This window comes from Camelina sativa, chromosome 13, assembly GCF_030686135.1.
Source record: "Camelina sativa cultivar CO46 ecotype springtype chromosome 13, ASM3068613v1".
Lineage (NCBI taxonomy): Eukaryota > Viridiplantae > Streptophyta > Magnoliopsida > Brassicales > Brassicaceae > Camelina > Camelina sativa.
Genome location: NC_141892.1, coordinates 316,723 through 342,281, shown reverse-complemented (window position 1 = coordinate 342,281; position 25,559 = coordinate 316,723). Strand labels below are relative to the sequence as shown.

General features: G+C 38.3%; 7 protein-coding genes and 2 pseudogenes across 17 annotated transcripts; 6 read left to right on the top strand and 3 right to left on the bottom strand.

Annotated features, from left to right (window-relative positions):
• Positions 1-347: 347 nt before the first annotated feature.
• Positions 348-3,099, bottom strand: LOC104734176 (uncharacterized). Its single transcript, XM_010453702.2, has 5 exons — positions 2,879-3,099; positions 2,669-2,783; positions 2,069-2,156; positions 932-1,963; positions 348-786 (listed from the first exon to the last, which is right to left on the bottom strand). Exons 1-5 carry the CDS (start codon positions 2,964-2,966, stop codon positions 598-600), a joined length of 1,512 nt encoding a protein of 503 aa, XP_010452004.2. The 5' UTR covers positions 2,967-3,099; the 3' UTR covers positions 348-597.
• Positions 3,100-4,007: 908 nt separating this feature from the next.
• On the top strand, positions 4,008-4,871 carry LOC109128305 (putative F-box protein At4g38870). The gene has a single exon (XM_019234427.2). The coding sequence runs from the start codon at positions 4,008-4,010 to the stop codon at positions 4,869-4,871; it is 864 nt and encodes a 287-aa protein (XP_019089972.2).
• A 1,070-nt stretch (positions 4,872-5,941) lies between these two features.
• LOC104734175 (uncharacterized) lies at positions 5,942-7,763 on the top strand. Its single transcript, XM_010453701.3, has 6 exons — positions 5,942-6,425; positions 6,512-6,594; positions 6,685-6,737; positions 6,898-6,954; positions 7,077-7,425; positions 7,524-7,763. Exons 1-6 carry the CDS (start codon positions 6,242-6,244, stop codon positions 7,533-7,535), a joined length of 738 nt encoding a protein of 245 aa, XP_010452003.1. The 5' UTR covers positions 5,942-6,241; the 3' UTR covers positions 7,536-7,763.
• Positions 7,764-7,861: 98 nt separating this feature from the next.
• LOC104734174 (uncharacterized) lies at positions 7,862-12,291 on the top strand. 3 transcript variants are annotated; one of them, XM_010453700.3, is made up of 15 exons: positions 7,862-8,310; positions 8,414-8,540; positions 8,631-8,782; positions 8,875-8,958; positions 9,046-9,108; positions 9,257-9,391; positions 9,489-9,695; positions 10,071-10,190; positions 10,409-10,458; positions 10,588-10,750; positions 10,840-10,974; positions 11,175-11,282; positions 11,363-11,461; positions 11,619-11,927; positions 12,038-12,291. In XM_010453700.3, exons 1-15 carry the CDS (start codon positions 8,200-8,202, stop codon positions 12,161-12,163), a joined length of 1,989 nt encoding a protein of 662 aa, XP_010452002.2. In that variant the 5' UTR covers positions 7,862-8,199; the 3' UTR covers positions 12,164-12,291. The 3 variants fall into 3 exon arrangements, 1 of the variants encoding a protein (XP_010452002.2); XR_015578089.1 differs by having other exon boundaries at positions 7,955-8,310; positions 10,588-10,733; XR_015578088.1 differs by lacking the exons at positions 11,363-11,461; positions 11,619-11,927; positions 12,038-12,291 and having other exon boundaries at positions 7,939-8,310; positions 10,840-11,073.
• A 101-nt stretch (positions 12,292-12,392) lies between these two features.
• On the bottom strand, positions 12,393-14,350 carry LOC104737788 (uncharacterized). The gene has a single exon (XM_010458049.2). The coding sequence runs from the start codon at positions 14,348-14,350 to the stop codon at positions 12,503-12,505; it is 1,848 nt and encodes a 615-aa protein (XP_010456351.1). The 3' UTR covers positions 12,393-12,502.
• Positions 14,351-14,484: 134 nt separating this feature from the next.
• On the top strand, positions 14,485-18,255 carry LOC104734173 (uncharacterized; annotated as a pseudogene). Its single transcript, XR_015578090.1, has 14 exons — positions 14,485-14,710; positions 14,986-15,112; positions 15,198-15,349; positions 15,441-15,524; positions 15,616-15,678; positions 15,809-15,946; positions 16,044-16,256; positions 16,446-16,577; positions 16,731-16,817; positions 16,925-17,068; positions 17,149-17,259; positions 17,356-17,454; positions 17,548-17,859; positions 18,023-18,255. The product of XR_015578090.1 is annotated as an uncharacterized LOC104734173 (transcript).
• A 14-nt stretch (positions 18,256-18,269) lies between these two features.
• On the bottom strand, positions 18,270-19,538 carry LOC104734172 (uncharacterized). Its single transcript, XM_010453698.2, has 3 exons — positions 19,177-19,538; positions 18,597-18,891; positions 18,270-18,483 (listed from the first exon to the last, which is right to left on the bottom strand). Exons 1-3 carry the CDS (start codon positions 19,293-19,295, stop codon positions 18,409-18,411), a joined length of 489 nt encoding a protein of 162 aa, XP_010452000.1. The 5' UTR covers positions 19,296-19,538; the 3' UTR covers positions 18,270-18,408.
• Positions 19,539-21,501: 1,963 nt separating this feature from the next.
• On the top strand, positions 21,502-22,190 carry LOC109125190 (transcription factor bHLH140 pseudogene; annotated as a pseudogene). The gene has a single exon (XR_015578580.1). The product of XR_015578580.1 is annotated as a transcription factor bHLH140 pseudogene (transcript).
• A 19-nt stretch (positions 22,191-22,209) lies between these two features.
• LOC104734171 (transcription factor bHLH140) lies at positions 22,210-25,370 on the top strand. 7 transcript variants are annotated; one of them, XM_087482403.1, is made up of 8 exons: positions 22,378-22,545; positions 22,646-22,758; positions 22,906-23,350; positions 23,533-23,762; positions 23,869-24,221; positions 24,306-24,466; positions 24,550-24,720; positions 24,898-25,370. In XM_087482403.1, the coding sequence occupies exons 3-8, from the start codon at positions 23,207-23,209 to the stop codon at positions 25,213-25,215; spliced, it is 1,377 nt and encodes a 458-aa protein (XP_087338529.1). In that variant the 5' UTR covers positions 22,378-22,545; positions 22,646-22,758; positions 22,906-23,206; the 3' UTR covers positions 25,216-25,370. The 7 variants fall into 7 exon arrangements, with proteins under 7 accessions (XP_087338528.1, XP_019089879.1, XP_087338529.1 ...); XM_087482401.1 differs by having other exon boundaries at positions 22,396-22,545; positions 22,906-23,373; XM_087482402.1 differs by having other exon boundaries at positions 22,210-22,545; positions 23,869-24,466.
• Positions 25,371-25,559: the final 189 nt, after the last annotated feature.

Below are 25,559 nucleotides of genomic sequence, written 5' to 3'. Positions count from 1 at the left end.
AGGAAGAAGAGAGGCTCTAAGATATTTATAGGCGAGAGAGACGAAGGGGCTTTCATGTAAATTACGAAGATACCTGAGACTTTGTTACACGTGGCGTTAGATGCGTTATCCTGTTTCTACCAGCATCGCATGTCAGCCGTTAAATCATCGTTCTCAATTAATCGAATTAAAATATACGATGATTATTCCTTTTTTGTCAACATGTGAAAATTATTATTTTTGTTGCTAAAGAATTCTTGTATAATTTTATTTTGACGCAAAAGAAACAGAGAGACAACTTTTGTTGACTTCGAATGTTTGGGATCATTGTTTTTTACAACTATATAGTAAAATGTGGCACCGTACTAAACAAAAACAAAGTAAACAAAACAAAAAAACACACAGATTAAGTTTGTGAGTTGTGACTTGTGAGTAACAATTACGACAACACTACATACAATTTGTATCATTATTATCAAGATACAGTATTTTTATGTTCAAAAATCAATATAGTAATATACAAACCAAAATTCATGGGCATTCTAATACTTGAGCCTCTAATAAGACCTGATGATCATTAGTATCTTTCTGCACCAAGACAGAGATTCATGGGTTACTTTAAGAATAACTGATGTCGCTGAGATTGTCGTCGCTACCGTCTAAGCACAAAATGTTGACACTCGATTCCGAGCTCCCGCTGCTGCTCACCGGCCGGTTTCTACATGATCTCACACTGTACGATGACGTCGCCGGTGTTTTCGTCACTGACGGTCGGAAATTCCCCGCCATGCTTCCTTGTCTAACATCCTATTATCACATAGAGACACCATTACAAAAGTACTCTCGAAGAAATGTTCGAAAGTTGAAAGTCGTCTAAATAATACATCATGCATGGTTGACATATATGTCCCTTTTAAAATCTTTTCATTTCATAACATATATGTTACCGTACCATGTGTCTCAAGGCCAAGTCGATGGAGCTTTTAGATAGGTTTCTCCCAAACCCAAAACCATCAGATCCCGAGCTCGACTTCCCAGCGGAGGAGCCACCATCACCACCGAGTCCTCTGCCTCTGGTTTCTGTCACTCGCGGTGGAGCAAGCTTTCTCACATTTACAACTCTCTCCATCTTTTGATTCCCCTTAGCTACATGACTTGTCAACCCACCATCATCGTGCGTAGTCTTTGCTCGTCGTCCACGTGACAAAGGAACAGCACCATTTACGTTTCCACTCGGAGCACTGTTCGGAGCCCGGCTTCTAGAAGGCGAACAAGACTGTCTCCTTGAAACCTCGCGTTCTATGGACGCTGATCTTGAACTATTAGACGCACCAAATGCTCTGCTTCTGACACTTGAAGCGGTTTGTGGCCTATCCGGTAACTTAGTTCTAAGATTCGACGGCGCCTCTAGAGAGAATCCAGGCATCTCGTAAGGTTCCCATGGCCTTGATCTCACGATCGCAGAAGCTCCTTGTGACAAGGCCGGTTTACTCACCGGTTTAGTTCTCAATACAGTCGATGAACCTGACGGAGTAGATGGACGGCGAGTTGGAGTGCTTGACCTCGATCTCGGTTTTGAATTAGGCGCCGACATCGGCCGGTTATTGGATCGAGTAGAGGTGGCTGAACAAGTAGTTTGTTGGCCGGTTGAGGTGGCGGGCCTGGTGGCACGTGCAGCGGTTAAGGTAACACGTGAGATTCCAGAGCTTGAAGAAGGTCTTCTGGTCGTTGATCTTGAGCTACTAGTAGCAGAAGACGAGGTTAATGAGCCACGTGCAGATGTTGAGGTGGCACTTGAGGTTGGCGTTGATGGCCTTTTGGCTGGAGTAGACCTTCTGGATGGTGAGGAAGGTCTACTCGTTGACCTTGAGCTACTAGAGGACGATGGTCTTCTGATTCCAGAAACAGAGGAGGAATTGTGCAACGACGTCTTTTGGGTCTTGGGTGGTACGTTGTCCCTCTCTTCTTTGCTGTAGTTCTCTAACTGTACGTAGAAAGAAAAAAAACAATGAGAGATGATGAAGAAGAGTACTGTACCGCAAATCCAAGAGAATGGCGAGACCATGAGACATATATACTGAGTCCGTACCCGAGATATAAGAGTCATCCGGTCTCCGTAGGGTGAGTCGAGTTGGTTCGTTACGCTTCTAGTCGGTGAGCCTGGCGGCGTAACCAGCCTGGTCCGGAACAATATGAACAATCAACAAATATATAAATCGGTTTTTGCTGATAATTGTCTAACTCATGGCTGTATTTGAGACATGCCAAATGGAACATTGACAAAAGGGCGAAGTTTAGAAAGTATTTAGAGATTATAAAAAAAAATTAAACTAAAACTAATTAAGGTTGTAATTAAGATATATAAACATAAGGAAAAGTGATCGAAAAGTTTGTTTTATGCAATGGTTATTTCATGCAAAAGGACTTTTTAGGCACGAGTGAGACGTTTTAGAATGCGTACAAATCAGCTGAACAAGACCAGACATCAGAGATCACACACTAGAGTTTAGCAAGAATGTCTTAGAAAATTGATCAAATTCACTTTGATATTGGAAGTACAAATATTTTGATGCAAAATGTAACAAAAAAAAAGGATATGTTTACAAGGAATTTTATAGAAATCATGATCAGACTTTGAGAAATCATAAACACAATTAAAGGGAGGGGGGGGGGACATTATATTACGTACCATTCATAATCGGACTTCTCGTTCTCGGAATAAAGGAAGTTATCGGCGGCGGTTGTTCGGAGAGAGTACTGTCGAGACGACATCGTCGTCGTCCGGCTACTTTTATGATCAGATCCTGCCAAAAAGAAATAAAAAAATCCGACGACGTATTAACACGTAAACAAATATACAGTATTGGACCTAGCTATTGGTATATATACGAACACAGACCCATTAGAAGCATAGGTCGGTGACCTTTCTCGTGACGACGCATCTCCAGGAACAAAATAAGCTCTTCATCTTCGTCTTGGGTCAACATTTTAGGACATTTTTTAAATTGAATTCTTGATGATGGATAGAGAGAGTGGTGAAGATGTTCTTTTCCGTGTTTTTTCTTCTTCTCTTATTTAAAAATGTCAGATTTCTTAATAAACTGTAAACAACCTACAAATGATATATAAGAAAGTAATATTTATTATTCTATTTTTAAAATAAAGAAAGTAATATTGTCTCTAGTTATATTGATGTATTTTGGCTATTATCAAGAGATTTTTCTACTTCGACAGCTAAATATTAAGAGTTTTTTTTTGTCAACGATATTATTACAGTTGGTATGTTATATCTTTATTATTATTTACAAAAAAGGCAAATACATTATTACTTCTCAATCTACAGTACATTTCTGGAATAAATGGTAATGATGTTATTAAATTTGATTAGATATTATTAAAAGCATAAAATTAATTAATTATATATTTAGAAGGAAAAAAATGCAAAGATGAAAAAAACGAAGAAAACTGCGGATAACACAGAGCAAGAGGATATATCATCAAATATTTTATAATAAGATATACAAAACAAAATTAAAGAATCACCAACCACGTCCCATGCCTACGTCCAATATTGAATTAGTTTTTATTTTCAATATATAATTGTTGTCGAGATAAATGTGAATCTTCCTTATATAAGTTTAAGGAATATTGATGTATATCTACTGGTTTGTAGATAAGGGAAAGTCTCACAAGTCGTTCAAATAATTTATGTTCTGAATAATACGACCATAATTAATATTGCAACCTAACTTATGGAGAAGGAAGAGGATGAAATAATGTGGATCCATATGGATCTCGTGGTAGAGATACTCTCAAGGATGCCCGTGAAGAGCCTTATGAAGTTTAAGTGTTTATCGAAAGAGTTTTCAAGGATAATCCATAGTCGAAACTTTGTCGACTCATGCTTGTCTTGTTCCTCGAGTCGATCACGTCTCTTGTTTTTTTTCCGCTGCTTTAAAACTAACACGCTTGTTTTCTTCTCAGCGCCTCATCGATCGACTTGTGCTATAGCCCCAACCCGACATGATATGACATTCCGTGGAGGAGTTGATGTATCTTTCACGTCTCCTCCGGTCCGTGGTTTGATGTTGTGCGCAATTGGACATAATCAACTTTTTATATGTAACCCAGCCACGAGACAAACCATAGGCTTACCTCAAAACATAATGTTGGTGGAAAGAGACAACTTGACAGAGTTACTGGTTTTAGGATACGACCCAATATTTGATCAGTTCAAAGTATTGTGCATATGGGAATACCTAAATGCACGCCCAAGTACGTATCTGCAGTTTTGGGTTTTGACGGTGGGACAAGATGGTAACATGTGGAGAAAGATACAAGGCATGCCTCCTCATCTTTATCCCGTTACGAGTGCCCACACGTGTGGCCAGGGTGGTATATGCATAAATGGCGTTTTATACTTTAAAGCTTACTCATGGACCCCAAGTCGTCACCATCCTACTATTACTACGCATGTTGTGACTTTTGACCTCAACACTGAAGTATTCAGTCTTGTGAAAACCAATGATCATCTCTGCTGGGTGTCTAAGCTAATAGACTTTCAAGGGAAGTTAGCTTTTATATCTCGTGTCAAAATGGACTGCACAGTTGAGTTTTGCATCTTGGAAGACAAGGAGGAATGGTCGTCGAAAGTTTTTCATTTACCTTGGACACAAAGTTACTCTAAAGATTATATGAGAACTTCCCACTCCGTGTTGGGCATTCATGACGGTGATATTGTTTTCACACCGGAAGGTGAACTTGGTTCCACATGGCATCTTAGCTTGGAGAAGAGGACTGTTAGGAAAGTCGTTTACGAAATTCCTATTACTAAACCATATCCTCTAGCTTTTTTTTTCGCAAACCATGTTGATACTACTGTATCATTGTAATTTGAGACGGTGTTTTAATGCGTTTTCAACTTCTAATTACTGCACCAGTTGCATTTGAAATTCCTTTCAACAAACATGGTTCTCTCTGGCTTGTATTTGTCGTAACCGACGTAGTCAGTGTGATACAGACTTAGCAATATGAAGAAAAATAAAAAAAATAGTATGCCTAGTTTTCTACTTCACAATGCCCGAAGTAGTATGCCTAGTCTTTTTGTTATTAGCTTTCCGGCAAAATCGACCGATTCCATATTGTTGACAAAAACGTTTAACACATGTGGTTTTATAGAATTTTAGGTTTATAAGACGAATGTTAAGGTTTGACGTTGTTGTTAAAAAAAAAAAAATGGTTGACGTTTGAGACGATGGATTAGAGAAGTCGATTTTACGAGACTCGAGGGTTAGTATATCTAAGAACACGGCGACAAAACAAAGAGTACAACAGACGAATTAAACATAATATATAACTAAAAAGTTACAAATAAAATTTTAAACTCTTTTCCAAATTCCAGAAAGTTTTTGTAGAAACGTTGACGTGTTTATTATGTCGAAACACACTGTTCATATTTCTCATTTTAAGTATATATTATTTCATATATAAGGAATTTGGTTAGACTCGCGCCGTTAACCTTGCTGGTAATTAAAAAAAAAAAAGTCATACACGAACACGATGATGCGTTTCCCACATTGATTTCAAGGGTTATAATAATAAAAAAGTGTTTAAATAATCTGGGATTTTTAGTATTTATTTGTTTGTTAAGACTAATAAATATGCTTTATGTTTGTTTAAGGCAAATTGGAAAAATGATTGAATCATAGCCATATACTGTATGATTTAAATGCCTGAAAAATTTGATGGCTCGAAGCCGCCGAAAATTAAAAAATTTGGTGGAAAATAAAAAAATACTCAACAAATCTATCACGAAGGGTGTCGAACCCGCATCCTTGAAGTCGCTTCCAAAGCCTTAATCCTAATAGTCTAGTGGACTTTTCACGTAAAATGGTTTTCTAAAATAAATATATAGACAAAAATAATAAGATTCTTTAAAAAACCCTTTTAAGCCCGAGCTCGTATCAATCGATCTCTCTCACACTCGCTTGTGAAATCCCTAAATCTCCAAAAAAACCCTCTTCTCTTCTCTGTGTCTGAAGACGAAACACAGTTCTTTCGATCTTTAGCAACTGAGATTTTTCTGTTTCTTGATTCTTGAATCTTGATTCAATCCTCCCTCTAAGTATAAAAACCTTTTTCAAAGAGCCATGACTTCTCTATCTCTTCCAATTTTGTTCTTCTTCAAATTCCCTCTTCGTCCAAAGAACAAACACCTTCCTTTACAATTCTTCTTCCCTTTACCAAGATCACGAGCACAAGAATGGTGGAGGAACAACAGACTCCGGTCTATGTATGGGGCTTCGGTAGCCACATCTCGGAATCGGCCTTGTTCGACTTCTTTGATAAAGAGCGAAAGACATCTCTAGCGTCTGTAACGCCTCACCGAGATGCCATGAACAACTCGCTTCGACGAGCTACTTTGATTTACAACAGCAAAGTCGAAGGTTTTTTTCAAATTTGTCCAAGTTTCTGCTTTTGTTAACTTGTTTCACTTACAATCTCTGAATTTATCGCCTCTCCTCCATTGCAGCTGAAGTTGTAAGTGTGGTTCGGAATCTACAAGCCCTCGATGTTGGAAAAATACACATCTCTTTAAAGTCTTTTCCCGAGGAGGCACGTTTCGTCTTCTTCTTTCTTTATCATTTCTTTACCCCTTACCTCTTCTTCTTTGTCTTTACATTACCCCTCTTCTTGTTTTCACAGGCAATCCCTGCGAGAGTGGTTAGTAATCAGATGATGACGACGACGACGCCATTGTAGGTTTTGCAAACCCTTCTTAATTCTTACTTCCTTTTTTCATTAGATCAATGATGAGATTCTCTATATCCTTTTAGGAAGAAAACAAGGAAATTTGATGATAGAATGATCCATGTAATATTGTACTCTAATCTGTTTCTTTTGGATAACATTGTGTAGAACTGGAACTGGATTACAAGCTTTTGTGCCCCTACAAAGCTACCCCACGTATCAATTGTAAGATCATGCTTTTGGACTATTTGAAAGATGTTTTAATTGTAATATGAATGCCCCGTTTTAATGCATGTCATGTGTTGTTCTGAATAGTTTTGATAAAATCACAATTTCCGTTTTTGCAGGTTCCCAGATCAAGGACCCCCTATGTCACAAGGACCCCCTTTGCCAACATTTCCGAGAAGAGTCTGGGTAGAAAATAGACGGGAAGAAATAAGGGAAGGGATGGAGAGGAAATCCATCTGCTATGTTAGTAACTTTCTATATGAATTGGAAGAAGCTGGCTTAAGAGACATCTTCCAACATTGTGGGGAAGTTCATTTTTGCAAAATCAGGAGAGATCCAACGGGAAGGAGTAGAGGCGATGGTTTTGTTGAGTTTGTAACTCCTGAAGGAGCCTCTGAAGCAATCAAGTTGGATGGGACATTCCATCATGGCAGAACAATATATGTCAGCTATGCCAAATCAAAGAAGGTATGAATCACTTATTCTGACTTTTCTCTAAGTGTACCTTATCTTGCACTCTATGTTTATTGGTTTCACTCACACTCTACTTGACTCTTATGCTATAGGTATCTACTTGAAGAGAGTCTCGTGTCCTGAAGTGTGCTTTAGGTGAGATGAAATCAGAGAAGTGACAAGAATGTTGTGAAAACTTGAGGATGGAGACTTTTAATTCTCGTTGTATGTACTATGTGACTATTTTTTTCTTAAAAACATGATGTGTAATGTCAAAAACAGGAAATCCCGTTACACCAAGCAGTTTTTGAAAATGATGAGAGAAATATTATTGCAAGTTTTAACAAAACAAATCAGTACTAAAATAAAAGGGGATTGGTATTGAAAGTAAATGACTTGTGACTTTCTCAAAACTTAAGTAGAAATTAGTCAAATTACTGTAACTTCCAGTGAATTGAATTTGAACCTAAAACCAAATGAGCTTGTCACTTTCTCAAATTAGCCGGTGGTGGTTAATGTGAGATCTGCGTGGTTCGACTCCGACAAAGATTAAATTCTCAAATATCTATCTATAAATAAAAGGGTACGACTTTGGTTAATCTCTTATAATCTCCTTAGCCATCATCATCATCATCGCCTCCTTCTAGGTTTCGGGAATTAGTTTTAGTTCTGATTCTCCTACTGCCTATAATTTCCTCGGATAAACGAAATTGTATCCATCTCTTTGCAATTGGATTACAGAGAAGCCGATTGGGAATTGGGATCTTTGTTTTTGCGATTGACATTTGAATGATTGCTGCGATGGACCTTAATGCTTCACCCCAACCCGAAGATGACGATGAACCCTTTAAGAGACGTCTTGAAGATCGAATTGAATCTGCTGTTGAGATCGCAAGACGGGTACTTTACATTTACCCAAATCCATTTATTATCACAGCCACACTCACATTAGACTCTCTATTTCTAATAGATTACGTTGTTATCTTTTGGTGTGTGATAATAGGAGCGGGAAGAAAGAAGGAAACGAATGAGATTTGACAGGCCAACCCGAAACTCTCAGCCTGTCTTCCGTGATCAGTCTTATCACAACAGAGATACTAGAGTCTATGACCAAACCAAGATCCCTCAAGGTTTTCATTATTACAGCGTCTGTTACTTCCTCAAACGTTAATACAAGGTTCATTGGTTTCATAAAAGTATGTTGTTTTTTTGCAATACAGGTTGGCTAGATTGTCCTGGTTTTGGGCTAGAGATAGGATGCATTATTCCTTCAAAGGTTCCTCTTAGTGAATCTTACAACGAACATGTTCCTCCTGGCAAAAGATACTCTTTTAAACAGGTGGTCCGTAACCAGAGAATTAATGGACGAAAGGTATGTTTTTGTTTTTGTTTCCCTTTAGCATGTATCAATCTTTTGTTTATTTGCTATGCAACTCTCTAAAGTCATGGGTTTTTATTTTTCAGCTTGGTCTAGTGATTGATCTTACTAATACTACTCGTTACTATCCTACGTTAGAATTAAAGAAGGATGGCATCAAGCATGTTAAGGTGATTCATCGAATACTTTTGCTGTTGTTGTTTGTATCATCTGCACCAGCATTAGCTGATTGCTTTATCTTCTTTTTCCTGTTGTAGATCGCATGCAGGGGTCGTGATGCTGTGCCAGATAACGTTTCTGTAAACAACTTTGTCAACGAGGTACATGTTTCCTAAGTTCAGTGCTCTTCTTGACTGACAAAAAGAAAAGTCAATTCACTTGAAGTATAAAATCTCCTCTTGAGCTGAGTTTGAATTGATGCACAAACTTATCTACTGTTGGTAGCTCATTTGAGGATACTGTCTTCAGGTTATTCATTTCATCCTTAATCAAAAACACGCAAAGAAATACATCCTCGTCCACTGTACTCATGGGCATAATCGGACAGGGTTTATGATAGTTCATTATCTTATGCGCTCTACGCCAACGATGAACGTTACACAGGTTCAATTCTTTCTTTCATATTTGTACTTGTGTACTCGTTGTATTGATCCTTTCCTGTTTAGAATGAAGATTCTTACATCTGTGTGGCCTTTGGCAGGCATTGAAAATGTTTTCTGATGCCCGCCCACCTGGGATTTATAAAGCGGATTATATTGATGCTTTATACACTTTTTATCACGAAATAAAGCCTGAGAGTGTTACTTGCCCACCAACTCCTGAATGGAAGAGGTCTACCGAGCTTGATCTTAATGGTGAAGCTGTGCAAGATGATGATGATGATGATACTCCGCCTGACCCTGTTCAAGTAAGCGTGGTGCAAACAAGTGCTTATTGTTTATTAAGATCTTGAGTTTAAACACTCATTTACAGAAATATCCGTTAGAATGAATATCCTGCATGCATTGTTAAGCTCTTGCTCTTGGTAAAACAGAGCTCATAATCTTATTTTAGCTTCATTACTTTTGTTTCTAGGTCATTTTTACTTCTTCGTGATCCTGGTAAATAACGGTATCATCTAAAAAAGATATACTGTATTAAGATTATCTTTGTGTGCATATTGATGGGTGCAGTTGAGTCTTTCATAGCTGACAAAGTCCATAAAGTGTCGATCTCATATTGCTTGAGTTATCTAATGGGTCTGTTGCTGATATTGTCTTTCTTTACTGTTTCATTGTTTCAGGAAATCAATCAGGAGAATGTGAAGATGTCGAATGATGACATTTTGGGTGATGAAATACCCCATTATCAGGAGGAAGCTTACCGGCAATTCTGTTATAAGATGCTTATGATGAATACCGGGGTATGAGTTTGAACTGCTTATTTGTTATTCTTAGTTTTTCTCTCTATATACTCTCTTATGGAATATTATAATGTTTAGCCTAATGTTGTTTCCTGCGTGTATGCTTCATTAAAATTCATGCTAAATGTTTGTTGAGACTAATGCAATAATAGAAAGCTTCAGTGAGTATTATAATGTGATCTTTAATCATATAATGGATTAAAACTTCTCTGATCCAGGGAAGAGGATGTATGCAGTTCCCAGGTTCGCACCCTGTATCTTTAGACAGGTATGACTCTCTGCTCTACTTTTGGTATTGCGTACAAAGAGGATTTAGCAAGTTTATGTTCCGAATTTCAGAGGTTCATTAGTCGTAGTTTCTCAATGTAGTTAAATCTTACGGTTTTTGCATACACAGGGAGAGTTTACAACTTTTGAGACAGCGATATTATTATGCAACATGGAAGGCAGATGGAACACGTTATATGATGCTCTTAACTATAGATGGGTGCTACCTGATAGACAGGAGCTTTAAGTTTCGGAGGGTACAGATGCGTTTTCCCTGTAAGCTCTCAAATGGAGTGAGTAGTTTTCTGTCATTGCTTTTAGGCCTTTTGTGTCGATATCTAAAACTTGTGAATTCCCTGACGTATTTGGTTTTGGGTGGTAGGGGATGTCTGATAAAGTGCATCACTACACTTTGCTTGATGGAGAGATGGTCATAGATACCCCGACAGGTGAACAAGCGAGGAGGAGGTACCTCGTATATGATATGGTAGCAATCAACGGCGAATCAGTTGTAGAGGTTGGAACTGTCGTTCCCTTATTATTATTTTCCTTGGAATGAGTTCATTAGCACGTGAACTTAGCATTCAGTATTTATCTAACCGAGACTATGTGCGAGGTTGTTTTCCAATATGCCTCTGTCGTTTTTACTTAGTATCAACCATTGTCACGTATTATAGATACTAAAGATAACTTACAGTTGATTTAAACATGTACCAGCGGACTTTTTGTGAGAGATGGAACATGTTTGTGCGTGAGGTGATCGGACCTCGTGGAGCTGAGAAGCTTAGAAGTCATTGCTACAGATATGACCTTGAGCCTTTTGCGGTGAGTTGCATTCTCTGTCCCACTCCATATTTTCCTTCTCCTTTGTATAAATTGTTGGTAAAATTATTGTTGTTGCCCAGGTACGGATGAAGGGTTTTTGGTTACTTTCTACTGTTGAGAAGCTTTTGAAGACTACCATTCCATCGCTTTCGCATGAAGCAGATGGTCTGATATTTCAGGTAACCAAGGGATGTTTATATTCTAGGTCTGAGTAGATATTTGTTCCTGGATGCAGACGGATACGATTTTATGAGATTAGTATTATCTTTTTCCTGGAGAAAGTAGGAGGATTGCATTACTTGAGCTTGACTTGCGTTTGGTTTTATGGAGTATCAGGGTTGGGACGATCCTTATGTTCCACGAACTCATAAAGGTCTATTGAAGTGGAAGTATGCAGAAATGAACTCAGTAGACTTTCTGTTCGAGATGGGTGAGGATGAGGGGCGTGGTTTCCTCTTCTTGCATGAAAGAGGGAAGAAAAAGCTTATGGGAGGATACGTGGTTGAGTTTAGAGATGATTCGGACCTGTCAAGTTACAACGGGAAGATTGTAGAGTGTTCATGGGATAAGGATAAGAAAGTTTGGGTTAGCATGCGGATCAGAGTTGACAAAACGACACCAAATGATATCAACACTGCTCGGAAGGTCAGTTGAATGGGTTAAATTTAACGTATGGCTTTTGTCAAATGGACTCCCTATATGATTTCTCAGCGAAAAATGTGATGTTGTTTAATTGTGTTGTGAAAACAAAATAGGTGATAAAGAGTATAAATGATAACATCACTGAGGAGGTGTTGCTTCAGGAGATAAAAGAGATCATCCGTCTCCCAATGTACGCTGACCGCATACGAAACGATAGTCAGGTCGCACGCCGCAAGTAGAGATATTATATCCTTAGTGTTGCTTTTACAATCGTAGAACTAATTTATAATGCATGGTTTTGGGGTACATTGGTTAACAGGTTTTACTTCTCTCATACGTTATAATATAGCTAAATCAATTTGCTTTGTTTTGTTTTAGTCAATAACCAAATCCATCAATCTAGGTAGTTTATATCGACCGACAATACTATCCAAAAAAAAAAAGGGTTCTTTTATCCCGGAAATAATGAGCAAAGGAGGGTATTTACAAAAGAGTAAAAGATGTTAATGCAAGGATACAAATTTCTAAATCTAAATCGTTCTGCTATACCTCAAACATGGAAACTCTACCAATAGAGTTCACAAGGCTTTACGGTTTGCATGCTTGCCGCGTTTAGCAGCTTGTGTGCCCCTATGGATGCCCGCGACGTACATTGGAAGACGGATAATCTCTCTGATCTCGTCCAGCAAAACCTCCTCCGTGATGTTGTCATTTATGCTTTCTATCACTCCAAAAGCGGCTCTGGTGTCATTTGGTGTATCTTTGTCAACTCTGATCCGCATGCCAAGCCATACTTTCTTCTCCTTATCCCATGAACACTCTACAATCTTCCCACAGTAACTGGCCGGGTTCTTCCAACAATCACCTCTAAACTCAACCGAATATCCTTCCATAAGCTTCTTCCTCCCAAGATCATGCAAAAACATCCTTCGGTGCCCATCCTTGGTCATCTCAACCAGAAAGTCCACCGAGTTCTTTTCTGGATACTTCCACTTCAGTAGATAACCATTGGCTCCGTATTTATAAGGATCGTTCCAACCTTGGAATATTATGCCGTCGGCTTCATGCGAAAGCGAGGGAATCAACTCCTTGAAAACCTTATCAAGAGCAGAGAGTAAACAAAAAACCTTAATCCGTACACCAAAAGGCTCCAGCTCGTATCTGTAACCATGATTTGTCAACTTCCTCTCATCATTACGGGGTTTGATCACATCTCTTTCGATTATATTCCATCTTTCGGAGAAAGGCCGATTTACTACCGACTCCCCGTTGATTGCTACCAAGTCATACACGAGGTACCTCCTCACCTGGCGCCCATCGGGAAGTGTATCCACAACCATCTCTCCATCAAGCAAAGTTTTATGATGCACTTCGTGATAATCACTACGAGGGAACCGCATATGTACCTTTCTAAATCTGAACGCCCTGTTTATCAGATAACACCCTTCTTTAGTCAAGAGCATCATATACCGCGTTCCATCTGCCTTCCATGTCGCGTAATAGTACCGATGCCTCAAGAGTCGCAGCTGTTCCCTGCCTAATGATACAGGGTGCGAGCCAGGAAAGTACATAGTTCCTTCACTTGTTGACTTGATGTTCAGCATCTCATAACAGAATTTCTGGTACTCTACCTCCTGATCTGAGGGTATGTCATCTCCTAAAATGTCATCATTTGACATCTTCTTGACATTTTCTGCATCGTGGAGATCAAGCCTCTTCCATTCAGGAGTGGGTGGGCAAATATAACTCCGAGGCTTCACTTCTTGATAAAAAGTGTAGAGAGCGTCAATGTAATCTGGTTTGTAGATACCGGGCGGGCGGTCATCGGAAAAGGTTTTCAACGCCCATGTAACGGTCATCATCGGCCTAGAGCGCATAAGGTAATGGACAATCATGAAACCTGTGCGATTATGCCCGTGTGTGCAATGAACGAGAACATACTTATTTGAGCGGTTGTGTTTCTCGAACTGATAAACCTGGCTGACAAAGGTGTTTACAGAGGAAGTATCTGGCACAGCATCACGGCCAGAGCAAGGGATCTTAACATGCTCGATGCCCTCCTGGCTTAACTCTAAGGTAGGGTGATAGTAACGAGTTGTATTGGTGAGATCAATCACGAGCCCAAGTTTTCTTGTATTATTATTAGCTAACCACTGTTTGAAAGTGTAGATGTTGTCAGGAGAAAGAGCTTTGTTGTAAGACTCACTGAGGGGAACCTTTGAAGGAATAATGCATCCTATGTTCTGACCAAAACGAGGACAATCTTCCCACCCTTGAGGGATGGTGATTCTAGTCTGATCACCCAAAACTGGTTGTGGATTGTTGTTGTTGTATACCCTCGCCCTTTTCCTATTGTCGTCCCAGAGTTCGGTTCCGTATTCGACACGTCTCTTACAGTCAAAAGACCTCCTCTCTGCAGCAATCATTCTCTAAGGGATTGTCTGATATCAGATAACCCTAAACCAAAGCTTTGAATCCGATATAGATTGAGGAACACAAAGTTGTCCTATTTATTACTATATAGTAAGTCGGCGTTACTTGGGCCACACCTTCTAATGGGCCTTGTGGCCACACTGATCCACCGAGACAGCCAGCAGCAACATCTGCGAGTAAATAAAAACAGGTCTTTCTTTGAAAAATCTTTCTACCGATCGATTTGACTATTTTCCTGAATTATAGCTGCGATGGACCTAAATGCTTCACCCCAGCACGAAGAAGACGATGATCCTTTTAATAAGAGACGTCTTGAAGACCGAATAGAATCTGCAGTTGAGATCGCAAGACGGGTACCGCATCACTGATTGATTTTCGACATTCCTCAACACGAAATATCCATATATAATCAGAGACTAATTAGTTAATTACAATATGAAATCAATTCTAAGTCATGAACCCATGGCTCTATTATCAATTCTAAGTCATGAATTCTAAAATAAATTCATGTATTACTTTTATTGGTTCAATTAATGTAGTTCTTATTAGCCGCCTCTGATGTAAGGAGGGAGGGAGTTAATACTAACTGGATGATATCATATTAAGTTATCTTTTGGTGTGATCATAGGAGCGGGAAGAAAGAAGGAAACGAATGAGATTTGACAGGCCAACCCGAAACTCTCAGCCTGTCTTCCGTGATCAGTTTTATCACAACAGAGATACTAGAGTCTATGACCAAACCAAGATCCCTCAAGGTTTTCATTATTACAGCTTTTGTTACTTCCTCAAACGGTAATACTAGGTTCATTGGTTTCGTAAAGTACAGTTTTCGCAATACAGGTTGGCTAGATTGTCCTGGGTTTGGTCTGGAGGTAGGATGCATTATTCCTTCTAAGGTTCCCCTTAGTGAATCTTACAACGAACATGTTCCTCCTGGCAAAAGATACTCTTTTAAACAGGTTGTCCGTAACCAGAGAATTAATGGACGAAAGGTATGTTTTTGTTTCTTTTCCCTTTAACATGTATAAATCTTTTGTTTATTTGCTATGCAACTCTCTAAAGTCATGGGTTTTTATTTTTCAGCTTGGTCTAGTGATTGATCTTACTAATACTACTCGTTACTATCCTACGTTAGAATTAAAGAAGGATGGCATCAAGCATGTTAAGGTGATTAATTGAATAGTTTTTGTTTTTATTGTTTGTATCATCTGCACCAGCATAATTAGCTGATTGACTTATCTTCTTTTTCTTGTTGTAGATCGCATGCAGGGGTCGTGATGCTGTGCCAGATAACGTTTCTGTAAACAACTTCGTCAGCGAGGTACTTGTTTCATAAGTTCTCTTCTCTTCTTCACTGACAAAAATAAGTTTATTATCTCCTCTTGCGTTTGAAGCACAATTTTTATTTACTGTTGGTAGCTCATTTCATTTGAGAATACTTTCTTCTTCAGGTTATTCAATTCATTCTTAATCAAAAACAACACACAAAGAAATACATCCTCGTCCACTGTACTCATGGGCATAATCGGACAGGGTTTATGATAGTTCATTATCTTATGCGCTCTACGCCAACAATGAACGTTACACAGGTTTGATTCTTTCTTTCACATTTGTACTTGTGCACTCGTTGTATTGATCCTGTCCTGTTTAGAATGAAGATTCTTACATCTGTGTGGCCTTTGACAGGCATTGAAAATGTTTTCTAATGCCCGCCCACCTGGGATTTATAAACCGGATTATATTGATGCTTTATACACTTTCTATCACGAAACAAAGCCTGAGAGTGTTACTTGCCCACCAACTCCTGAATGGAAGAGGTCCGCCGAGCTTGACCTTATTGGTGAAGCTGTTCAAGATGATGATGATGATCATGGTGAGGCTCCGCCTGGCACTGTTCAGGTAAGCGTGGTGTGCTTATTTGAGCTCTGAAGTTTAACAATTAACACACAGTTACAGAAATATGCATGCATTTTTAAGCTTTAGATGTGCTCTTAATAATTTTAATCCGTTCTTACAATTATCTTTGGGTGCATATTATTGATGGGTGTGTGGATCTTTTGTCTTTCTTTTACTGTTTTGTTGTTTCAGGAATATGTGAAGATGTCAAATGATGACATTTTAGGTGATGAAATACCCGATTGTCAAGCGAATGCTTACCGACAGTTCTGTTATAAGATGCTTTATACAGAGGAAGAACTTAAGAAAATTAAAATTATTGAGGTATGAATTTGAGCCTATTTCTTTTTGCCTGCTTATGTGTGGTTCATTAAATGCATGCTAAACGTTTGTTGAGACTAATGAATAGTAGTAATGTAAGCTTCAGTGATCTCTTAACCATTAATTAACTAAGATGTAAATTTTTCGATGATCCAGAAAACTATAGATGGGTGCTATTTGATAGATAGGTCCTTTAATTTTCGGAGGGTACAGATGCGTTTTCCCCGTAAGCACTCAAGTGAAGTGAGTAATTTTCTGTCATTGCTTAATTAGAGGCCTTTTTATTGTGTCAGATGACTTAGCTATATTTTTGAATATATTCTCTGACCTTTTTTGGTTTTTGGTGGCAGGGAATTTCTGATAAAGTGCATCATTACACTTTGCTTGATGGAGAGATGGTTATTGATAATCCAAAGGGTGATCAAGAAGGCCAGGCAAGGAGGAGGTACCTCGTATACGATCTGGCAGCACTCAACGGCGAATCAGTCGTGAAGGTTGGTACTATAATATTATCTCATCAATATTGTCAGGTATTATAAAGATAAACTTCAACTGATTTTAAAATGTACCACAGCGGACTTTCTATGAAAGATGGAACATGATCGTGAAAGAAGTGATCGCACCCCGTGATGGTGAGAGAGGGATAAGTAGAAATCGTTACAGATACGACCTGGAGCCTTTTGGAGTGAGTTGCACTTTCTGTCTCATTCCATATATATATATTTTCCTTTTCACTTGTATAAGTTTTTCTTTGGTTAAAACGTAATTTGTTGTTAACCAGGTTCGAATGAAGGGTTTTTGGTCACTCTCTACTGTTGAGAAGCTTTTGAAGGTTACCATTCCTTCGCTTTCGCATGAATCAGATGGCCTAATATTTCAGGTAACCAAGGGATGTTAATTTTTATTTTAGGTGTCGATATATAGATACTTTGTTTCCCTGACATATATATTGGGTTTTGTGGACTAATAATAGGGTCGGGACGACCCCTACGTTCCCCGAACCCATAAAGGTCTTCTGAAGTGGAAATATGCGGAAATGAACTCACTTGACTTTCTGTTCGAGATGGATGAGACTGATGGGCGAAGAATGCTCTTCTTGCACGAAAAAGGAAAGAAAAAGCTCATGGAAGGCTATTCGGTTGAGTTTAGAGATGATGACTCGAACCCGGCCACTTACTCCGGAAAGATTTTAGAGTGTAGGTGGGATTCAGAGAAGCAAGTTTGGGTTTACATGCGGATCAGAATGGATAAACCTACACCAAACGATATTGAGATTGCTCGTAAGGTCGGCATATTTAATCTTATTCTTGTATATAAAGATCAATGAGAATATTTATAGAATAACCTAATTACTCTATTAGTAATAAAACTAGCTAAGATAATAAAAATTGTAGAATAAGCATAGCAATGAAAATGCTGATATGTTTTGTTTATCTGTATGAAAACAGGTGATAAAAAGTATAACCGACAACATCACAGAGGAAGTGCTGCTTCAAGAAATAAGAGACATCATTCGTCTCCCAATGTACGCAGTAGCGCAGACCGTATAGGAATTGACAGTCGAGCGGCTGTGACATAATTTGTGGAGAGATTATATGATACTTTTATCTATCTAGATTTTTAATAGCAACAATAATATTTTATCTTTAACAGTTAACAAATAACACTCTGATAATAATAATATTAGGCTTCGAGTTTGCGATATCAAACAAATTTTATTTTTTTGACCATGAAATAAAATTCTTAGTCCAACTAAGAATACATTCGCATGTGATATAATCGCCCATGTGTATTATTTAGCAACTATGAATACATTTTATTTCCCATCAAGTGTTTAGGCCACACACGTGAAGATCGCTTCTCCCAGCACGTGTCCTTCAATCGCATCCAGCAATCTCTCTTTCGTCACCTGAGCCACCCATATGACATTTATCAAACCAACTCTTCATAAAGTTACTACATATATATCATAAACAAACTTGATAAATAAATAAAAGCCAAACGACGTTGTTTTAGAGTTACCGTATGACCAAGGTTTGGTTTATCATCGAGAGCCAAGAGCTTGAACTGGAAACGGTGATCGTGACTAGGCATAAGGGGACCACGCCATCCCGGAATCTTGTGGTCATTATTCCCTTCCCGGATACCAGCGGTCTGCTCCTCCTTGCCGGAAAATGCTTCCGGAATACCTTTCATCTCCGGCGGTATGTCAACAACTACCCATATCGTCCATGGGACTAGCGGTCCACTAGGATCTGGCGCATCTATGTCCTCCACCACCAAGGCTAGTGATTTCGTACCTTCTGGAACGTTGTACCTATTAACCCACGAAATCATCGTGAAATGTTGTTTTAGATACGCCACATCATGGCCTACAGTCGATAATTTATGTTGACAATATAATGAAAAATAAAAAGATGAAAGATGAAACCAAATTACGAAGCCTTTTATGATAACAAACTGATTAATTATCTGTTTTGATTAAATAATAAATTCTTTTTCTTATAACTATAGTTATAATGCATCATTGTTTCACCATCGATGTTTATATGTAACAAAGTCATAAATTAAAAAATATATACATATAAACTGCGATATATACCATTCAAGAGGAGGAGAGATATCCTTCTTAACACCTTGACCTCCCTTCGTATACTTTCTCGGCAGCTTCCCATCATTGTCTATGGTCGGCGAAACCAGCCTGAACTCATCACTCGACATTTTTTATTTTTCTTCCTTTCTTTTTTATAAACTTGATGATTTCTTGGTTTTATTATATCTCTCTTTCTTTTATACTAAACATTCCTTACAAATACGCTCTCATCGTGTTGTTTATATTACTGATTTCGATGGACCTCTACGTGTACAAAGTACAATGACACTTCGCCGACATGAATGTCTCGTGGCGTAATTGGTATTATGGAAGGGTCTGGAGGACACGTGTAGGTTGTAGATTACACCGTGGTGCATTTGCGAGAGACTTCTGGCACAACACCATATTGGGCTCTAGAGGGCCTAACTTTTTCTGTTTTCCACCCAATTACTATAATGATTTTTTAGATGTTCACAGATAATGGGATGGGATGTGCGTATGTATTTTTTCTTTTTCAACTCAGTGATGAATCAGTTTGCACCATGTCACACAAGATCTAATATATAATTAATTATACATATAAAACTAATCGCGTGTGCACAGAGAACATCTTCTAATTTTACTGTGTCTGAGTCACCATGCGGCTGGAAAGGTGTACCAAAATAAATGCAGACAGTAACATGAGTCCATCACCATCACCAAAATCCAAAACTTCGCTTTCACATTTATTTACTTATGTAACTACTACTACCCGTCTACGCCTTTATTAATTTATTCATTTTTTCTCCCTAGCTTCGTGGGTCTAGTTTGGCAAGATAGGTCTATAACCATCCATTAAATTTAAAACATTTGATACTTCAAACTAATTAGGTTTGAGATCATAACACTGTTTAGCCGAAAAATAACTTAATTACACTATATATGCATGTATAACATAAGACTTTTTCTCTCGGGTTCCTATTTCATCTGTTATTTTTTCTACACATTTATCTCTAAGATTCAGTGTTTAAAGTTTCCTCTACGCAGTAAATTAAAATCGTTAGCATTTTACACTTGTTCAAATTGTAGCTTTCAAAACCTTTCTTTTGTTAATTATCTATTCACTCGTTCTTTCGTCTGGTGGTTAAATAGGCGATTTGTGGAAGATAATTGAAGAAAAATAAGTTTAATCTCACGAAAAAGTAACGTCTCATTCACTCAACAACCGAGACGACAGTTACCTATCTCTCAATTAAACCTGTATTAATTATAAGTTATTTTTTTTATTAAAAAAAATACAACTTAAGAAATCACTGTTTGAAATTCCATACTATTGTTGACAAAAAAAAAAAAAAAATCCATACTATTGCATTCTATAATTAACAAAGATATATAATAGACAGAATATAATGACCAAATCCTTGAATATTTGTTACTATTTCAAGCTCATGCGTCTTTCCAGCATAGTTGTTGCTATCCGGTCTTTTCAAATCATACTTCCTATATTTCCAACTTGTATACATTATAATGCGTTTTATTTAAAAGGAGAAAGAAAATCAAATTTGCAATCCTACTTCATATGTAGATATAGACATATATTTTATACTACTTTTTAGTGAATCAATTATAGAATTTGTATTGAACGATGAGAGAAAGAACGACGACATATCAATGGATTGGGACATGTACTGTACATAAACGTGGGTAATGTGCAATGAAGGTTGTTGTTTGAGAAGACAGTACGTAGAGTTTGAGTTGTAAGAAAATGATTAGGGTTTTGTTTTTCGTCTGCACTTCATCCCAATGTTTTCACCGAACCCCACTACTACTACGTGAAACCCGGAGCCTCACGTGCTCTTCCATATTTCTAGAGATAACTTTTTCCCCCGAATGTAACAAGTAGACAAATTCTTATAGTTATAAGTAGTATATTGCACATAGAATCTCGTGATCTCCTGATGGTTAAAAAAACAAAATCAAATTGTGTGCTAATGTTTATATAACTAGAAGAATTTGTCTACTTAAATTTGGATCGTACTAAAGTATAATAATGCCATGTATCAGTACTGTTTTTTTTATTAGAAATCACACATATGTTTGACGTGTGTATCCCGAAAAATCAGAGAAAATTTGTTATATACATCCATCAAAGTCAAGTTATCTTCTATGTTGTGTAAATCAATGTACACTTCCGCCGTCTATACATACTTTCTTTTTATAAATATAATACACAAGAACACATCACAATCAATGGACCCGCGAGACAATTAACCAACGTTAGCACTAAACCAGTTCGAATATAACTATATATATATACGCATACTACGTAACAATTATAAACCACAACAATCACAAATGGACCATTCTAATCTTCGTAGCCAAAACCCTAATTCATCATCCACCACTTCCTCATCCTCTTCCCCTTTCCATGGTCACAAGAGCGATACCGGAAACACAAAACGGTCAAGGTCAGAGTCCACGTTATCGACGGATCCTCAGAGCGTGGCGGCCCGTGAGAGACGGCACAGAATCAGCGACCGTTTCAAAGTTCTACAAAGCATGGTTCCTGGTGGTGCGAAGATGGACACTGTCTCTATGCTTGACGAAGCCATTCGATACGTAAAGTTCCTGAAAGCTCAGATCTGGTTTCACCAAAACATGCTTGTCTTCTTAAACGACCACGAAACCACGTCGTCTTGTACTTACTCTCCCGCCACCGGAGGATACGAACCAACACTCTTTGGTTATGATGAAGGCTGTACCCATGTAAATGAGACGTACTCACAAGGCATGCCACTTACGGTCATGGACTCGGTGTATTCGCCGTGGCTTCCGGTAGATTATGAGCAAGAACGTGGCTCATCTTAATCATGTGATTACATTACAGTATCATACCGTTTTCCTTATTGTCGCAATCTTTATAGTAACTTAGTTTAAGGTTTACATGCATTAAAATCTATATATTTGGATATTTCACTATAAATATGTGAATGAGACTAATTAATCATTTAAACCTAGTACAATATTGGGTGTTTTCATCAAAATTAATTGTGTTTTTTTGTGTTGCCAATTTTACCGAGTAACTTGTGTCCAACTTTTAAATTGAAAAAACTAAAACAAGTAAACGTCTTTTACCACACGACCTGTCGACCTTATCTTAGCACACAAAACAACACGTCGTTCTGTTTAAACAAATTAAATAAATAAACAACAATAAGAAATTAAATAATTAGATTAGGGAAATAGGGAAACAACACGTCGTTTTCATTACGCAGAGACGCCACGTATTCCAAACACACTACGACGAGGCTCCGCTGCAATTGTAAAGTCGGAGAAACAGAGAGGAGACTGTTTCTCCGGTCAACGAGAGAACAACGGAACTGCAAATGGAAGACTCTGGTAAAAAAATCAAACCTTTCCTGAATCAAATTCTCCTTTTAACATCTCTATTATCTATTCTGATGAGTTGTTACGGCGATAATGGCTAAAATTGAAACAGAGAAGACGAATCAGATAGTGGTGCTTCTGATTGGTCCCCCAGGAAGCGGCAAATCGACGTTTAGTGACACCGTGATGCGTTCCTCTCTCCGCCCTTGGTCTCGCATCTGCCAGGTTTCTCTTCCTTTTTTTATTGCACAGAAGCTGACTGATGAAATTACTCAACGAGACTAAATTTGCGAAAATTTTAAAACTTTGTGCTATCGTTTTGTTTTGAGATTTTGTGTTGGCTTAGATTTCGTTTTGTTTAACTTACTTCAGGATATTATTAACAATGGCGAAGCTGGAACAAAGGCTCAGTGTTTAAAGATGGCCTTAAGTTCCCTTAAGGAAGGCAACAGCGTTTTTATAGACAGATGCAATCTTGACAGAGAGCAGCGCTCTGAGTTTGTTAAGCTTGGTGGTCCTGGCATTGAAGTCCATGCAGTTGTTCTGGAGCTTCCTGCTCAGGTTTGTATTTCTAGATCAGTCAAAAGAACCGGTCATGAAGGAAATCTACAAGGCGGAAGAGCTGCAGCTGTTGTGAATAGGATGCTTCAGAGTAAGGAACTTCCCAAGGTTAATGAAGGGTTTTCTCGGGTTATGTTTTGTTACAATGATGCAGATGTTGAAATTGCTGTTAACACATACATCAAGCTTGGTCCAATGGATACTCTTCCTTCTGGCTGTTTTGGCGAAAAAAAATCAGACACTAAAAGCCAACCTGGTATAATGAAGTTCTTTAAGAAAGTTAATGCTCTTCCTGCTTCATCTTCTAATGAAGCTACTAACGCAATGCGCAAAGCTAATGAAAAAACAGAAAATTCCCGACTTGGTTCTGCTGATATTGTACATACACTGGCATTCCCATCAATTTCGACTGCTGATTTTCAGTTTGATCTTGAACAGGCTTCTGATATCATTGTCGAGAAAGCAGAGGAGTTCTTGCCCAAAGTTGGGACTGCGCGTCTTGTCTTGGTGGACTTGAGCCACGGGTCAAAGATTCTGTCTCTTGTCAAAGCTAAGGCTTCTCAAAAGAACATTGACTCAGCGAGATTCTTCACATTTGTCGGGGACATAACTAAGCTTCGTTCTGAAGGTGGTCTACACTGCAATGTTATAGCTAATGCTACTAATTGGTAAGCACTAAGCATCCCTTAGTTTCTTTCTCTTCAGTTAAATGTAGCAACTTATTGAGTAAGGATACATCTTCCATTAGTAGCTAATTTTGTGAGCTATGTGCAGGCGGCTTAAACCTGGAGGTGGGGGTGTGAATGCAGCAATATTCAAAGCTGCTGGTCCAGATCTCGAAACTGCGACAAGAGTACGAGCAAACACTCTTCTTCCTGGAAAAGCTGTGGTAGTTCCTCTTCCTTCTACTTGCCCTTTACACAATGCAGAAGGTATTACACATGTCATACATGTTCTAGGACCAAACATGAACCCAAACCGACCAGACAACCTTAACAACGACTACACCAAGGGCTGCAAAACTCTCCGGGAGGCTTACACATCCCTGTTTGAAGGTTTTCTGTCAGTAGTACAAGATCAATCAAAGTTTCCCAAACGAAGCAATCAAACAGCTCTGTCAGATTCTGGTGAGAATATTAAGGAAGACTCTGAGAGAAACAAAAAGTACAAAGGATCACAAGATAACGCCGTAACTAATAATATGGAATCAGGGTCTCTGGAGGATACAAGAGACAGTGGAAAGAAGATGAGTAAAGAATGGAGCACATGGGCATTGGCTCTCCACACCATCGCGATGCACCCAGAGAGACATGAGAATATCGTGCTAGAATTTTCAGACAACATCGTTGTGATAAACGACCAGTACCCAAAGGTAAAAAATGTCTTGATGCTGATTTATATAAATATAGTATCTTTCTTCATGAGACAGATGACAAAACAAGATTTTCCATTTAGGCTCGGAAGCATGTGCTAGTACTGGCGAGACAGGAGAGTCTAGATGGGCTAGAAGACGTTCGCAAGGAGAACTTTCAACTTCTGCAGGAAATGCACAATGTTGGTCTGAAATGGGTTGATAGATTCCAAAACGAGGATGCATCTCTTATCTTCCGCCTTGGATATCACTCGGTACTTAAGTCATCTTTAACATTCTGAGCACTGATGAATTTTCTGTTTCCCTTGAGTCTAGACTTCGGATTTGCACTTTCTGTTGCTTGTTTTAGAGTTTACTTTAAAGCTAAGAGTTCATTAGCAAAATCATTGAAATTGATATGTTTAACATACATTGAATTCTTTTTCTTTCAGGTTCCGTCGATGCGACAACTACATTTACACGTTATAAGCCAAGACTTTGATTCAGATAGTTTAAAGAACAAGAAACACTGGAACTCTTTCACGTCCTCGTTCTTTCGTGACTCAGTTGATGTACTTGAAGAGGTCAAGAGCCAAGGTAAGGCCAATGTGGCAAGCGAAGATCTGTTGAAAGGGGAGTTGCGTTGCAATCGGTGTAGAAGCGCACACCCAAATATTCCTAAACTCAAATCTCATGTCAGAAGCTGCCGTTCTCAGTTTCCTGAACATGTACTCCAAAACAGTCGCCTTGTGGCTCGACCAGAGACTTAGCTATAACGACCCGTTCTATTTTGGTTAAAAATTAGTGTATACTTTTTATGGAAATCTAACTTTAACGGGTTAAATATGTTGTGATTTTGGTTCAGATAAGATCAGCTCTGTTCTTAGGTTTTTGTTTTTTCTGGTAAATAAGTTATTGAGTTTCATTGAGTTGGTTCATTGAGTTGGGTCACTGATGAGTATAAGTTATTGAGTTGGTTCATTGAGTTGGGTCACTGATGAGTCATCAACTTATACACGTTTGAAAAGCAAAAAAAAAAGTCAAGATGTTAGAATATTAACTGAACTGAGTCTTATGATAATTTAGACTGAAACTGTTGGATTTAATTGGACTT